At 33.4% G+C, this 14,256-nt stretch overlaps 4 protein-coding genes across 5 annotated transcripts in view; 3 read left to right on the top strand and 1 right to left on the bottom strand.

Moving 5' to 3' along the window:
• LOC105618393 (DNA-binding protein D-ETS-6-like) overlaps positions 1-4,016 on the top strand; it is a 6,226-nt gene extending 2,210 nt beyond the window's left edge. Inside the window, exons 3-4 of the mRNA XM_012199935.1 lie at positions 2,690-2,954; positions 3,689-4,016. Of these exons, the coding sequence (XP_012055325.1) occupies positions 2,690-2,954; positions 3,689-4,016 (593 nt within the window). The remainder of the gene's footprint in view (positions 1-2,689; positions 2,955-3,688) is intronic.
• A 1,788-nt stretch (positions 4,017-5,804) lies between these two features.
• Positions 5,805-7,306, top strand: LOC105618201 (40S ribosomal protein S12). 2 transcript variants are annotated; one of them, XM_012199742.1, is made up of 5 exons: positions 5,805-5,818; positions 5,954-5,989; positions 6,331-6,465; positions 6,736-6,940; positions 7,201-7,306. In XM_012199742.1, the coding sequence occupies exons 2-5, from the start codon at positions 5,973-5,975 to the stop codon at positions 7,267-7,269; spliced, it is 426 nt and encodes a 141-aa protein (XP_012055132.1). In that variant the 5' UTR covers positions 5,805-5,818; positions 5,954-5,972; the 3' UTR covers positions 7,270-7,306. The 2 variants fall into 2 exon arrangements, with proteins under 2 accessions (XP_012055132.1, XP_012055133.1); XM_012199743.1 differs by lacking the exon at positions 5,805-5,818 and having other exon boundaries at positions 5,952-5,993.
• Positions 7,307-7,355: 49 nt separating this feature from the next.
• Positions 7,356-9,835, bottom strand: LOC105618202 (zinc finger MYND domain-containing protein 10). Its single transcript, XM_012199744.1, has 8 exons — positions 9,738-9,835; positions 9,551-9,659; positions 8,961-9,244; positions 8,611-8,816; positions 8,348-8,517; positions 8,034-8,177; positions 7,730-7,962; positions 7,356-7,633 (listed from the first exon to the last, which is right to left on the bottom strand). The coding sequence occupies exons 1-8, from the start codon at positions 9,833-9,835 to the stop codon at positions 7,543-7,545; spliced, it is 1,335 nt and encodes a 444-aa protein (XP_012055134.1). The 3' UTR covers positions 7,356-7,542.
• A 1,116-nt stretch (positions 9,836-10,951) lies between these two features.
• LOC105618200 (DET1 homolog) lies at positions 10,952-13,551 on the top strand. Its single transcript, XM_012199741.1, has 7 exons — positions 10,952-11,359; positions 11,514-11,651; positions 11,732-11,876; positions 12,303-12,411; positions 12,499-12,975; positions 13,072-13,278; positions 13,368-13,551. The coding sequence occupies exons 1-7, from the start codon at positions 10,952-10,954 to the stop codon at positions 13,549-13,551; spliced, it is 1,668 nt and encodes a 555-aa protein (XP_012055131.1).
• Positions 13,552-14,256: the final 705 nt, after the last annotated feature.

Below are 14,256 nucleotides of genomic sequence, written 5' to 3'. Positions count from 1 at the left end.
CTCTCTCTCTCTCTCTCTCTCTCTCTCTCTATCTATCTATCTATCTATCTTTCTCTTTCCTTTCCTCTTGTTCTCTATGTGTGTGTCGGCCCATCTCGCCCCGGCAGCAGCCGTTTATTAAACGAATCAGTGTTATCGCGGTGAGAGAGTCCTTCATGAATAAACCATCGAGTGTTTAGGGCAGCGGAAAGGTGGTGCCACGAGGGGTTACGAGCTTGCCGCGCGACCGCTTTTACCCCTCTTTCTGCTCTCCTCCAGGGGCAGGCTCTAACGGGCTCGGGGGTGGTAAGCTCGCCGCGGGGCGCGACTATATTGTTTTCATGATGAGCGGCAAGCGTACTCTGAATCTTGAATGTATACGGGATAATTTTACGCGTCGCACCTCCGTCACACGTCGCTTAAACTTCTCTCCCGTGTACGTTCTTGCGTTTATGGCATGCACTTTGTATTTACGCATATATGCGCATGTGTTTAATGTGTGCAGCCACGATATCCTCGAACGAATCTATTTGAGCTTGCCCTTTGAGCATTTTGTATCGTATTTAACATAGATAGATCAAATAATAAAATTATATTATACTTATATATATATATTTTTTTCTTTTCTCTTTTTCTTTCTTTTGCATAATTGGAAGTGCATAATAATATGCGAGAGAGTTGTGTAAATCTTTTTGTATCATTACAAAATATCCTTATATTCAAATTTTGCATCACGTTTCCGTATATATTTTTATCTTTGTCATTGCATTTAAGATATGTAATTTTTGGCATATGTACTATTGTTTGTCAATTGTATTACAGAAAGTGGAAAATGTAAATATCTTTTAATGTTGAGTTGACAACTAGTATGATAGACAATAATAAATGCAATATGAATATTTGATATCTCTATTAAAACTTCTTATGAGTATAATTGTAACAACTTGTATAGCGAACAATCACTTCAACCGAGACTCTGCGTTAGATATTTTTTCATTTTCATAAAGGGACTTTAAAATATTCTCTCTAATATTTCATATCAAACAAAAAAAATGGCGAATAACATGCATACATTTTCAGTTATATCTCCATAAATCACAGACAAATAATATGATATGAAATAATATAAAATATATCCAAGTTTTTTTGCAGAAATGTTGTGATTTAAAAAGAAATGATCATCCCAAGCAAACGAAAAATCCAGTTTTGAAAGAAGGAATTTCGAATAAATCTATACAACTTTCGCCATCTCGCTCAAGTTCTTAAAGATACTTGCGTAAATTTCGAAAAAGAAAGAAAAGAGAGCAAAAGAGATGGCAGCTGAGACGGTAAGTACTCTAAGCGCAGTATGTCGCAAGAGGGGAAGGTGTAAAGGTATTCCGTTCTTACCAAGACTAAGAGTGGGGGCGCAAAGGGCTGAAAGCTGAAATAACCAGGGGCAAAGGTCGCTCAGTTGCTCTCTGTCCACTGACTGGCGGAGTTTTATTCCAAATGCGTCTACCTTCCGCTGATGATTGATGTTGCTTGTCGCGTGCGTGTAATTGTCCGAGATGTGTAGAACGTTCGATTTGATCGAGATCGGTGAAATGAATCTCAATTAATATTCCCTGAATTGTATCCATTATTTTGCGAAACAGTTTAGTTCGCGATGAAATTTATTCGTTGCTCGTGTGATCGTTGGACATGAACTCATGTAAAATTAACTTCTATTATTATTCGGCTAACACATGAAACATCATAGCGATGTGCGAGCATACAATACTTTTTCTTTTAAATCAAAAAGATGTAGGCTCAAGACGTAAGATCGCCATAAATGTTAAGACTGCAAGATTATCGGCTATTGAAAACGCAAGAAAACGGATTTTCAATGCGTGATTCTCAACTCCAGAGATGATGGGCTTGTCGTTTATCGGTTTTCGAAAGCGCCGTTTATATGGCACAGGATTAGGCCAAAATATCAAATTCGGCGCGTAATGTGGAGAATTCAGACGCATCCTTTACATCTTCAGCAGGACACCAGATTACACCCTTCGGCTGCTGCAATTCTTTATAACGGTAAATTAAACAAAAAATTTAATTAATTAAATTGAAATAAAAACGTTGAAAATACTATCACACATATTAAGCCTATTCTTTTTAATTGAATTTCTTGCATGATTCATCTTTTCTTTTTTTTCTCAAATGTGCAGAAGAGAAAAGGAAGAAAAAAAAATAAATCGTAGAAAAAATTCAGCTAAAAGAAATTAATCTATTGTCTCTGTCGCTCGTGTATTTATTTGACGTTGCAACTGCGTTTGATGCGAAAATACAGATATATGACCTATTAGCGAAAAATAACTTGTATATAACAAATATATAATAACCTTGACAGTATAAAAAATAAAATGTTACATATAAAATGTTACATATAATAAGATGTTAATAGCAAATATTAGAATTACATGACTTTTTATATACTTTCGCAATAAAATTTAAACCGATAATTATCAATTTTTTGTCAACATAACGAAATAATATTTACATAAATGATATACAGATAGAAACGGAAGGATAAAAGTCTGTGTCAGTCGGAGTAAGAAGACAAGTGTACTAGGGAAAACCGACGATTCATCGCTTTTATTTCTCTGTCTCTCATAGTCCAAACGACTCGATCTCAAGAACAGCTTGAGAACATGGTTTGGTGCATGCGTGTTCCGTTTTCTGCTCGCAGAAAGGTTCAGCCTCCTACAACGAACTTGCTCGCTGATTGGATCAACAGCTGGAGCCAGTGGCTCGGGGGCGGTCGGAGGCGGACAGGTTCAGCTCTGGCAATTCCTGCTGGAGCTGCTTTCAGATTCGTCTAACTCATCTTGTATCGCGTGGGAGGGCTCGAATGGGGAATTCAAGCTCACCGATCCGGATGAAGTAGCGCGCCGTTGGGGTGAGCGCAAGAGCAAGCCTAACATGAATTACGACAAACTGTCACGCGCGTTGAGGTAATTGTATAAATATAAACCGATAAATAAATGATACAATTATACATATTATAAATTATATCGCTGTGTTGATAGAAAAGTGATACAAGTAAAAAATTAGAATTTTTTAGACAATGAAAAGAAATTGATTCTAAAGATTACTATATTTTCTATGAACAACGGCACATTTGTAGCTCATTTATTTATAAAGTGTGTCGCAACATTTTGATAATGAAATTTATACTATATTAAAATTGCAGTGTTCGAATTTTGAAAATTCACTTTAGTTTTAAAAAATACATTAATTGAAAGAATAACATGGAAAGGAAGTAATTATAGAAATGTGTATTTAGATTATTTAAAATATTCTTCCAATTGAAAATTTTAAAAATATATACTGAAAAAAGTTGATAATTATCATTTTTCTGTTAATATAGCAATTTATTGTTTCTTAGCGATTTATCTTTCTTTTTCTTTCTACTACTGTGATAGAGTTGATATAGAAATTATATATAGGTAAAAGAGAATGTATAGTTTAGATTTATAGTTGTAAGAGGCCGGAGAGAAGTATAAGTGTGAGTTAAGTATTTCTGTAAATCCCTTCTTGGCTTATATATGCTGAAGTGTAAATAAATTCTATTCTTCTTTTTCTTTCGTATGTAGATTTTCTTTTCTTTTTCAAATTTTTTTCTTAACACTTTGGAACAATTTATGTTAACACAGCGCTGTTAAGAAAGAAAAATGTTATTTCACAGATATTACTACGACAAGAATATAATGACAAAAGTTCATGGTAAACGTTATGCTTACAAATTCGATTTTCGTGGTTTGACGATGGCTTGTCAGTCGCAAGCAGGCATTATGTTGGAGGCGTCGACGTCAACGCGCGTAACAAATACGAGCTGCCATCCTCATCATCAGACTCATCGCACTTCTCGCTTATATCCTGTTGGACCTGCTCAGCACTCTGCACCGTCCACTTTCCAATCAGAATCGTCTTCCAGTCAACAACAGCCACCGCCACCTCCACCGCCATTGCCACCACCACATTATTGGCCATATCGATATTCACCATCGACATAACATTGCTCCCAATTACTGTTAGGCATATGAGATTACATCAGCTGATGTTAACTTTAATCTTCTTCTTGTACTCTCTCCTAGAAAACACCAATTGAATGTAATATAATAATAATAATTTCATACTCAACGATATAAATATAACATGTAAAACCCATGTCAGATTAAAGATTGAAATTGAATTAGAATTTAATCAAATCAGGAGAAACAAAATCAATATGAAGATTAATGAATTTTATTTTATCAAATTCCAGTCCAATCTCAATTTCAAATTCTGATACAGCTTTATAGTTACACTGAGTATGAAATTATCATTTTAATATTTGTGTTACTTTTGGTTGGTGTTTACTGGACTCAATGGAAGAAGGACTGGTTCTAATCTGAAAGCATACTTGGCCAATATCCAGTGATAGATCAACTTTGATCAATTTGAATGAACAGTTCTCATTCTTTTGAGTTCCTTTTCTCTTTTTTTTCATTCTTATTTCGGATACATCACCGCCGTTTTTATTTATATCTAAAAGCATTAAATCGAAACATCAAATTAGCTTATTAAGTTCAGGTTAATAAATATAGTTATAGTTTTAATTAACAAATATAGAAACAATCTGTACATACGTAATAATAATGAAAATTAATAATATACATTGAAATGTGAACTATTTTAGATTAATTTAGATATTTAAATGTTGCAATCATTATATTTCCTTCATTACTTTTTTATCATTATGCTATAAGATCTTGTAAATATATCGATCAGTACTATATTCAAAGCAATATAGTATGTTTTTTATTTTTTTCTTATTATTCGCGACTATTATAGAATCTATTACATGTATGTACAATAGTAGATTCTATACTAGTATATAGTAATTTGTTACTAAATACTTTTATATAATAAAATCTTATGTATTCACAATGTATATTTTGTAAACACAACTTTCTATCTAATAAAATATAATGTAGGAAAACGAAAAGGAAAATTTTCCATTATGTAAACCAAAAAATAAAATTAAAATATTACTACTAGCTGTTCGATTGCTTACCAAACTAGTGCAAATCTTTCCTAGCAGCAATTCATTAGTGAATTAGACATTGGTTAAATGTTAAGGATGTACTGGACCAATATTTGTGTTACTAAAATCAATTCTTCTTTCACACAATTATCCATATGGATCACTTGTAATAATTACTTGTAATGATTACGTAATCGTTAAAAGATTGAAAATCTACAGTAAAGCGTAAATACTAGAACAGTCCAAATGAATTTCATGCTAAATGAAATTAATTATATTGCATCGGAGATAATTCTTCTTTAATGAAATATTACTTGCTCTCAAGAAATTTCAAATTCCGATAGAGACCAATATGATCACGTCGAGAACACGATTCTTCTTCTTTTTCTTCTTAAAGTTAATGCCTCCTGCCACTCGAAATAATAAACGAAGGTCGATACGGCCAGATCACGTCTTTATGAGAGATACAAAAAATGATGCAATACCCGCGAAAAAATCGAGGACACGATATGATTGATGTGAATTTCATAACATTCTTGCAGATAATAAATTTGGCGCGAATATTTGTCTTAACCTTAAGACCTAAAGTTCGTCGACAGAGGGCATGACACACATTAACATAATTATGATCGATCATCGATAATTCTACTGTTTCGAGCAGAATGTTGTAGATGTTGCTCCGCGTCAACATATCGGCCGGTCAAACATGCGCATGGCATCGCTGGTGATTAAAATGACGCATGCGTAAAAGCCCAGAATGCGGTAGCTCCTTCTCGGCCTGCAAGAAAGGTAAACTGATCCACGTTGAATATTGGCGTGGTTAAAATCCATTTATTATATTAAGATCATCATGTATCTCGCCTGCGAAAACGTTGGAATGTATCTCGTAAAGAGAGAATAATAACGTCCTGTATTTATTTCCAGCTCTCCAGTTCGCTCAAACATGTCTGACGTAGAAAAGTGAGTATACTTAATCTTTTGCATCTTCTTTTTTTGTCATGCGATTAGTTAATAAATTAACTCTTAATAAATTATCGGAATCATGTACGGATCTGCGCGCAAGAAGTGTTTAGTGACATAGGAATAAAGTTTGACAAAGTTTGAAAGTTTAATAAATGTATTCATCACTGTAAGATTGATTAAACTTTTGTTATTGAAAAATCAATTGTAGATTTTGCAATTGTAAAAATATACATGTTATAACAGCCGATAAATAGAAATAATAAAATGACATCTATTGATAAAATAAGCTCTAAATAATATTCTAAGATGCTGTATTCAATAAAATTGTTTCATTACAGTGATGATGTGCCATCAGCGATGGCAGCGGGTGGTAGTATGGATGTTAACACTGCGCTACAAGAAGTTCTAAAGAATTCTCTCATTCACGACGGCGTTGTTCACGGACTCCATGAAGCTGCCAAAGCTTTAGATAAGTAAGATATAAAAATATTATTTATAAGAGGTTTATTTTTTTAGTTAAACTTTTTGAACTTTTCATCTTTTTTTTCTTTTTTGTTTCAACATGAAAAAAAAATGAACAAACTTCAAATATATAAACAAACAAACAGATATATAAAGTGAATATAACTATATTAGGAAACATAAAGATTCTCTCTTTTAAAATCCAATTGTTATATTTTGATGTCTTGCTGTTATAAACAGTAACAAATATTATGCCATAATGTGTGTCTTTTATATTGCAGAAGACAGGCTATGCTTTGCATCCTGGCAGAAAATTGCGACGAACCAATGTACAAGAAATTGGTTCAAGCATTATGTAATGAACACCAAATTCCACTGATAAAGGTAGATAATAACAAAAAATTAGGTGAATGGGCTGGCTTATGTAAAATTGACAGCGCGGGCAAAGCACGTAAAGTGGTTGGCTGCTCATGCGTCGTCATAAAGGTAGGCTGTATTAAAACTTTTTTGCTCTTCCTAATAAAATGTGTGATGATCATAAAGTAATATATTAAAGACATAATACATGATTTACAATATATATGTATTATAAAACAATACATGATGATATTTAGGCTCCCTCTACTGAGTAGAACCCATATTATAAACAAATCATGCTGTAATTATGCCTTGCTGATGTGATTTTATTAATATTTTTATCTGTATCGTTATTATTCCATTATTGAGTTAACATTTATTATTTATAGGATTTTGGTGAAGATACACCTGCTAAGGATGTTCTAATGGAATATCTTAAACAAAGCGCTGTACATTAATAACTTTTAATAAAATATTTGACATAAATTACACAAATACGTTTGTTCCAAACATTTCTTAAAATTTTCGTTAAATTAAAGTTAAAATATATTATGAATACAAAGATTGCAACTGTTCTTTTCCAAATAATTTCAAAATGCGCGAAAATTGTGAGAATGTCCTCATTGAAAAAAGCGTTGCAATCTTTGTGTTCATAACTGTATAATATTTCATTATAATTAAAAAGATAAGATATAATATATTTTTAAATGTATTGATGAATACATATATTCTTAACTATTAAGAAATGTATTATCATGTCTAGTTTTTGTTATTGTATCGCAAATATTCTTGTGATTTTCCCAGTCTTTCACTTGACACTCTCTATAAGAAAAATATCAAGTGTATGTTACTTTTTGAATGCATGTAGCATTTGTTAGTAAGCCTGATGTTAGTAAAGTCTGATTATTCCCTATATACCTGCTACAATACCAAACTTCCTTGCATCTGGAACATCGTTTCTTAGATGGTTCTTGACATAACGAACATTTTTTCGTTTCTATACGGTCTAACTTCTCCAAATCATAGACATCACTTAAAATTTGTGCGGCCTCTTTAATGTAACTTGTATCTGTTGTAAATAAGTACTTCGATTGATGCCTAGCCAGTTTCTTCCATTTTTTATGATATTTTTCCAGAATACTTGACTTTATCTATATTTGATATGTTTAAGTTTGTATAATTGATAATTGATAAGAGAGAGAAATGAAAAATAGTGATATACCTGCGGCATAACTTCCACGCGAACCGGGCAAGTTGAATTCGAAGATGGCATCGTCGGCGATATATTTAAGTAAGCTAACCATCTCTTAAGCTCTATCAAAGGTGCAATTTGATCGAGTATATCGTCATGCAAATGTTTCTGTAGCTAAGATATAGAGTTCTTAAAAATTATACATATTTTTGATTGTTAACATCGATATTAGTACATAAATGAGTGAAGAGAACTATATTTGATCAAGACAGGTCTTAAAATCCAATAATATACTCATTTGCATTTTTTTTTAATTTTTTGATCCATTTTCACTTAATAATTACCTTTGATAGCTGGGACAACCTATGCTCTGTGATTTCATAGTATGGAGAACATTTTGGATTAAGAAGTAATTCTCGCAAGCCAAACCATACTTGTCCCTCCCTTTTATTAATTTTCCCACTTTCACTCGGTTTAATTTTCCTCCAGCTGCCTTCATACATCATCACCTCATCTATATGAAGATTAACGATAGCTTAATTGTTTATCACACTTCGTTAAGATACTAGAAATGGAAAATAGATGTTAACAGAGGAAAATGAATTACCATCCTCATTTTGCTTCTTCCATGGTTGATTTTCTATCAGCTGTGCAAATAAATATGGAACGTCGTGTATAGCTAGCATGCGCGAAATTGCGCAAAGAGGTAAGTTATCCAAAATTTCTATTAGATAATGAAGAATTGAGATACACCGCATCCCAATGTCAAACTCGAATGCCCTTTGCTTCTCTACTATTTCTTCCAAGCAAGAGCTGAAGCGAAAAACACATGTATGATTAACAAATTCAATATTTCTGAAAATTTAAAATTTATATCCTCTGGGTAAATAATTTGTATATGTATTCTCTGTTTATTTTATACTTTCTTATATTTAATTAAAAGAGAGAATATCTTACTCAGCGTTTTTGATTTCATATACTTCTAAAATTGTTCCATCAAGAAGTGTTGTTATGTGTTGAACAGTGTAATCGATGAGATCTATCACCGTGTCATCCAATGTTTGCGCGCTTTCGCAATGAAACAATATATTTTCCAATAATGAAACCGCGATGACTTCGTGATAGAATATACTGAATAGCATAAATGTATTTGTTGGCTCCCCATTAAAATCTATCAAAAGTGGAAACACCTTGTGCTTCCATATGTCGATTTGTATAGCTTCATACACAAGAATGGGAATCTAAAAACAATATACAATTAAATTAACACTGTAAAAGAGACAGTTATATCGAAAGCTACTTACATAGAATATTGCTAAAGTAGAAAAAATTATAATTATATTAATTAAATATAATTACTATTGAATATTATAAAAATTGATTAAATATAATGATTTTATTAAATATTAATAAAATTATAACAAAGTTATTACAGAAAATTATATTTTTGCACATCTTCAGTTTATCGATAATCTTTCTACTTGTGATATCGTATTTACAACACTGCTTATAGCATATTTTACAAATTGTTCTTTTTAATTATTTACTTTCTTTAACGAAATAAACCATTCCATGACACTCTCCTCATGTAGCCCTGTTATCTCGAGCACATTCTGCTGATTTAGCAACGTCAATTTTTTGTGGAAATCCAACCAACTGAAAGAAACATTTTCACATCGATTTCTGAATTACATCGAATGATAAGGAAATAAAAAAGAATAAAAATGCGATTACCTTTTTGTACCGACATTTTCGAGCTCCGAAATATTCAAGCTTTCTACATAAGCTTCAATTTCCCATGGCGGTACTATGTATTCCATTTGCTCTGCCATTCTTTCGGAAAGAATTCTTAATGTATTTTTACGTTAGATTCTAAATAATGATCATCATATTATTGACAGCATTCTTGTGTCCATGACAACAAAAGTATGTTTGATCGATAAATCGTGTGTGTGTGTATATATAAATAAATTAAATATTTAATACAAACACTATAATGCAAATAGACTATTCGCATCATGAAACACTGATAAAATATTCTTATATATATATCAGCGTCACAGTAACTGAAGTGACAAATCAATTATACAGTATTCTGATGAATTATAACAAATAATAACAAACATCACATTTAATAATGTAATTAAAATCAGTAATTAGAAAAATAAAAAGTAATAAGTGAGTAAAATAATCAAAATAAAATAGTATAGTATTATTTTATTATCTTCCAGCTTATTTCGCATATATTCAAATTTACAATTTAAGACCAAGGAATATGTCATAAATTATAGATCTAATAAAAGATAAAAAAATAAATATTAGATATGGGAAAAAATTCGTGGCGTTTTTTTAATGCCATCTAACGGGAAAAACGTCATGAACTTTTTCCCACACCTAATATTTCTTACTTCAATATATAATCGCATTATTTTGCTTATTAGCTGGATTAAGGTCCAGTTGTATCAATGTTATTTTGACTTTAAACGAAACTTAAAACTCTCTCTATCTCATTTTAAAGCGAAAAAAGAGACAGAGAGTTTTAAGCCTTACTTAAAATCAAAGTACGTTAGTGCAATCGGGCCTAAAAAAAATTATCAAATTCATTCGTTTGATTGTCCACTGAGGGACTAAAGTGGTGATCAAACATGATTGGCTCTTATCTTTAAGATCCAGCCAATCATTCCTCGACCGTCGTTGTGGCACTCTGTAGTCTGTGAACGATCACAATAAAATTGCGCAAGCGCGATTTCGTCCATCTGACCCATAGCTAACCTTGTTTTTGAAATTTGCAGTTTCACGTAAGGACGTTGAGAATAACATTGAAAGTAGACAACGTCCGCTCCTGTCAAAAGGTACGATGTATCGTACGTAATATCGGCGGTAATTTTCTCCGCGATCGGATGCAATGGATGCTATTTACGTGCTCCGTTGTCGCGCGAGCTTGTAGGATGGCGACGAGGGAGAGCAGGATCGAATCCGTGGCGGATCCCTGCCCTGTGAATCCACGCAGGATCGGCCCGCAGAACGTGGTGGTGCGTCTCCGACGTAGGGAGACGATGGGTTGTCCATATCCAGGCACCCATGTGCACTGCGCTCGACAGTTCTATCAGAATGTCTTTCCCAACTTCACTGTGATGAATGTGGAGAAGCCGCCGTGCTTCCTCCGCAAGTTTAGCCCAGATGGAAGATACTTAGTGGCGTTCAGCGCGGATCAGACTTCGATCGAGGTGTACGAGTACCGCGGAGCACCGGCCGCTGCAGACTTGTTGGCCGACTGCGAAGGCGAGTACATCGGCCACAAGAACGACGACTGTAGCTTTCACATACGAAGTAATATCTTCGCGCGATTTTTCAAGGTACTGGATACTAACCGACTCCGCACGGCGTACGCCTTTACTTTGCGGATTGTAAAAGATTAAAGAAAAGAGAGAAATAGAGAGAAAGATAGAGAGAGAGAGAAAGGGAGAGAACCGGTGAAATTGATGTACCAGCTCTGAAACATATTTGTAGGTAAAGTGGATTATAAATGTAGTAGAAAGCAACCAGCAATTGAACAGAGAATGCAGTCTTTTCACCGACGACGCTCGGTATGTAATTGTGGGCTCGGCCGCTCATATCCCTGAGGAGTTGAGACCACATTTTTATCAGGTAACACAAAATTTCTAATTGTTTTATCTAAGATATTATTCTTTCTGAAAAAGAGTTTAATAAAATAATATTTCTTAAAGATTTATTCCAATAACGAGGCACTGACACCAAATCCTAGATCACCGCTTGAAGATTATAGCTTGCATCTTGTTGATTTAAAAGGTGGAAAGTTATGTGATACTAGACATTTTAAAGTCGACAAAATTTACTTGTCGCACAATCAAGGTATATAAATGAAATTTGGACAAATCACCGCTGCTTATCTAACCAAGTTGAATCTAGCATTGTACGAGTATGATTTGCTGAGAAGAGCTTGCACAAAGAACTTTGCTCATTTTTATATGGATTCTGAATTTCTTGTCCAGCAACGAAACTTGGTTCAAATGAAAAATTACTAGTCTGCATATTTGTACTTTTAAATTATTCGAACAATCTTTATCATTTTTAGATTCTGAATACATGATATTTTAGTAATCAATGGATATCAAATAATTCAGTAGTCGATTATTCTTCTATTAATTAGTATATGAGTATTACTGAATGAGAAATTCAAAATGGACAAAGTTTTTTTTAATTGCTTTTGTTAAAATATTGGCCAATTAGACAGTTAATATTTCAAACTTAAAATAAATTTATTTCCTTTCTATATAGGTTTATATTTATATAAAGATATATTAGCAGTTTTATCTGTACAGCATCAAATGATTCATATCTTTCAAATTCTTGACGGCATGTTTATAAATGTCAGAACAATAGGAAGGTATTGTGAGCACACATCTACTAAATGTTACAATTATTAACACTTTGATAAAAGACATGAAAATACAACCTAAATGACATGTGTTAGGTTTTGCATGGAAGACGATGCTTATTTAGTGACGAGTGCTTTTCCTGGAATTAATTGTCGGCCATTTAAGGATGTTGCAATAAATAGTTTAAAGCACAGATTATTAGTATATTTATACAAAAGAGCAGAATATATAAGCTACGTGACCAAGGATCCTTATGAACTGAGAAGATTTTATCAATATTTTGATCAGCTAAATTCTCTAAGAATGTGGAAGATGCAACTATTAGATACCAATCACATCCTGGTGAGATATGCTAGCGAAGAAGTAGCAACATTGCAAGCAACTGAACCAAACGCGCAGCCGGCTTTATTAGTGGTTTACAATATGGTTACGGCAAAAATTTTGGCGGCTTACGACAACGCGTCAACTCAATTATTAACTCAATTCGAAAACTTTAGCGACTTTTTCAGAAATGCCAGAATGAGCACGGATTGTCAGTACATGTGTTCACCATCTAACAACATATATGCACGGTATATAATATTATTCTTCATCTTAACATTGATGCACACATAAAATACATGATTGTCTAGATAATTTTCCTTTAACTTTGTTTCATTTCCTTTCAGATTATTACAGCAAAGATTCAAGCAAACGATAATAAGCGCTAGATACGGAGGTGTAACTGAAGCTACGAAAAGGCTGCTTGCTCAGTTACCAATATGTGCACAATCCTACTCGAGTTCTCCGTACCTCGATTTATCTTTATTTTGTTACGATGATAAATGGGTGTCTATGATGGAACGCCCAAAAGCATGTGGGGAACATCCAATACGGTTGGCGATTCATTCTTATCCTCGTGACAAAAAGTTATCGAGAAAACTAATCTTTGCCTGTGATTTCTAATTTCTTTTCTTTTATGCAGCTTTTATGCACGTGACTCGGGTCTTTTAAAATTTAGAATGTATGCCGGTATGCTGGGACGAACGGCACCAACGGCTGCAAGACGATTAGTTGCATTCACGTTCCATCCAACTGACCCATTCGCAATATCGGTACAACGTACTAATGCAGAATATATTGTTAGTTTTCATGTTAGACATGTCTAGATCTTCCTTTTCTCAGTATATTTTACTGATGTACAAAGAGATTTCTTATATCTCGCAAGAATTGTTAAGATCGCTGTCGCTAAAGTACAAAATTGGGATTCTGCTTTACGAACAAAACTATGTTACAGCGTGATCATACATGTTAATTATATTTAAGGACTATCATTGACTGCTAGTATGTAAGACAATTGTAGTTTAACATACTTTTAATACAATTAAAGATTGAAATTCTTAAAAATACAAAATATTTGGTAATATTTCCGATCCGCAGGAATTTAGTTTCTTATGTCTTATGGAGCGAAACTTGCAGATGCGTGAATCAATGACAAACGCTATTCCGGTGGATCTAATGAAACTGATCTACGGGAAGGCTCTTGTGATTGGTCAATGCTAATTGCGCATTCCGGAAATTCCGCGCCATGGGACATAGGAAAACACATTTTAGTGAAACGGAATCGACAGAATGAAGCCGCGACCAAACAGCGTTCCGCCAATTTCGCACCATGGGATCGCTTTATGCATACGGAGTTTTGTGTGCGGCAGCCCTAAGGCTATATCCACTCAACTAGCTGTATAATGTATGCATAAAGAAAATTATCCAATCGCATTTCTCCTATAAAGACGCACGTAAAATATGACGTTTATGCGGCGATGCAAATATTTGTATGGATATACCCTAAAGCCTTGTATTCACGATGTTAAAAA

The sequence above is a fragment of the Atta cephalotes genome (genome assembly GCF_000143395.1).
Source record: "Atta cephalotes unplaced genomic scaffold scaffold00016, whole genome shotgun sequence".
NCBI classification, from domain to species: Eukaryota; Metazoa; Arthropoda; class Insecta; order Hymenoptera; family Formicidae; genus Atta; species Atta cephalotes.
The sequence above is the reverse complement of the archived record's forward strand: the minus strand, read 5'-3'. Positions and strand labels throughout refer to the sequence as shown.

What these genes read in the sequence shown, in the direction of transcription:
- LOC105618201 (XM_012199742.1), top strand. An exon ending in GCTGCCAAAGCTTTAGATAA is followed by an intron (nt 6,466 to 6,735) that starts GTAAGATATAAA and finishes TTTATATTGCAG; the next exon opens with AAGACAGGCTATGCTTTGCA. An exon ending in GCTCATGCGTCGTCATAAAG is followed by an intron (nt 6,941 to 7,200) that starts GTAGGCTGTATT and finishes TATTATTTATAG; the next exon opens with GATTTTGGTGAAGATACACC.
- LOC105618202 (XM_012199744.1), bottom strand. Translation starts at nt 9,835, where the DNA reads ATGGCAGAGCAAATGGAATACATAGTACCGCCATGGGAAATTGAAGCT. An exon ending in TATGAAATCAAAAACGCTGA is followed by an intron (nt 8,817 to 8,960) that starts GTAAGATATTCT and finishes TTTTCGCTTCAG; the next exon opens with CTCTTGCTTGGAAGAAATAG. An exon ending in GAAGTTTGGTATTGTAGCAG is followed by an intron (nt 7,634 to 7,729) that starts GTATATAGGGAA and finishes TTTTTCTTATAG; the next exon opens with AGAGTGTCAAGTGAAAGACT.
- LOC105618200 (XM_012199741.1), top strand. Translation starts at nt 10,952, where the DNA reads ATGGCGACGAGGGAGAGCAGGATCGAATCCGTGGCGGATCCCTGCCCT. An exon ending in TCTTCGCGCGATTTTTCAAG is followed by an intron (nt 11,360 to 11,513) that starts GTACTGGATACT and finishes ACATATTTGTAG; the next exon opens with GTAAAGTGGATTATAAATGT. An exon ending in TGAGACCACATTTTTATCAG is followed by an intron (nt 11,652 to 11,731) that starts GTAACACAAAAT and finishes TATTTCTTAAAG; the next exon opens with ATTTATTCCAATAACGAGGC.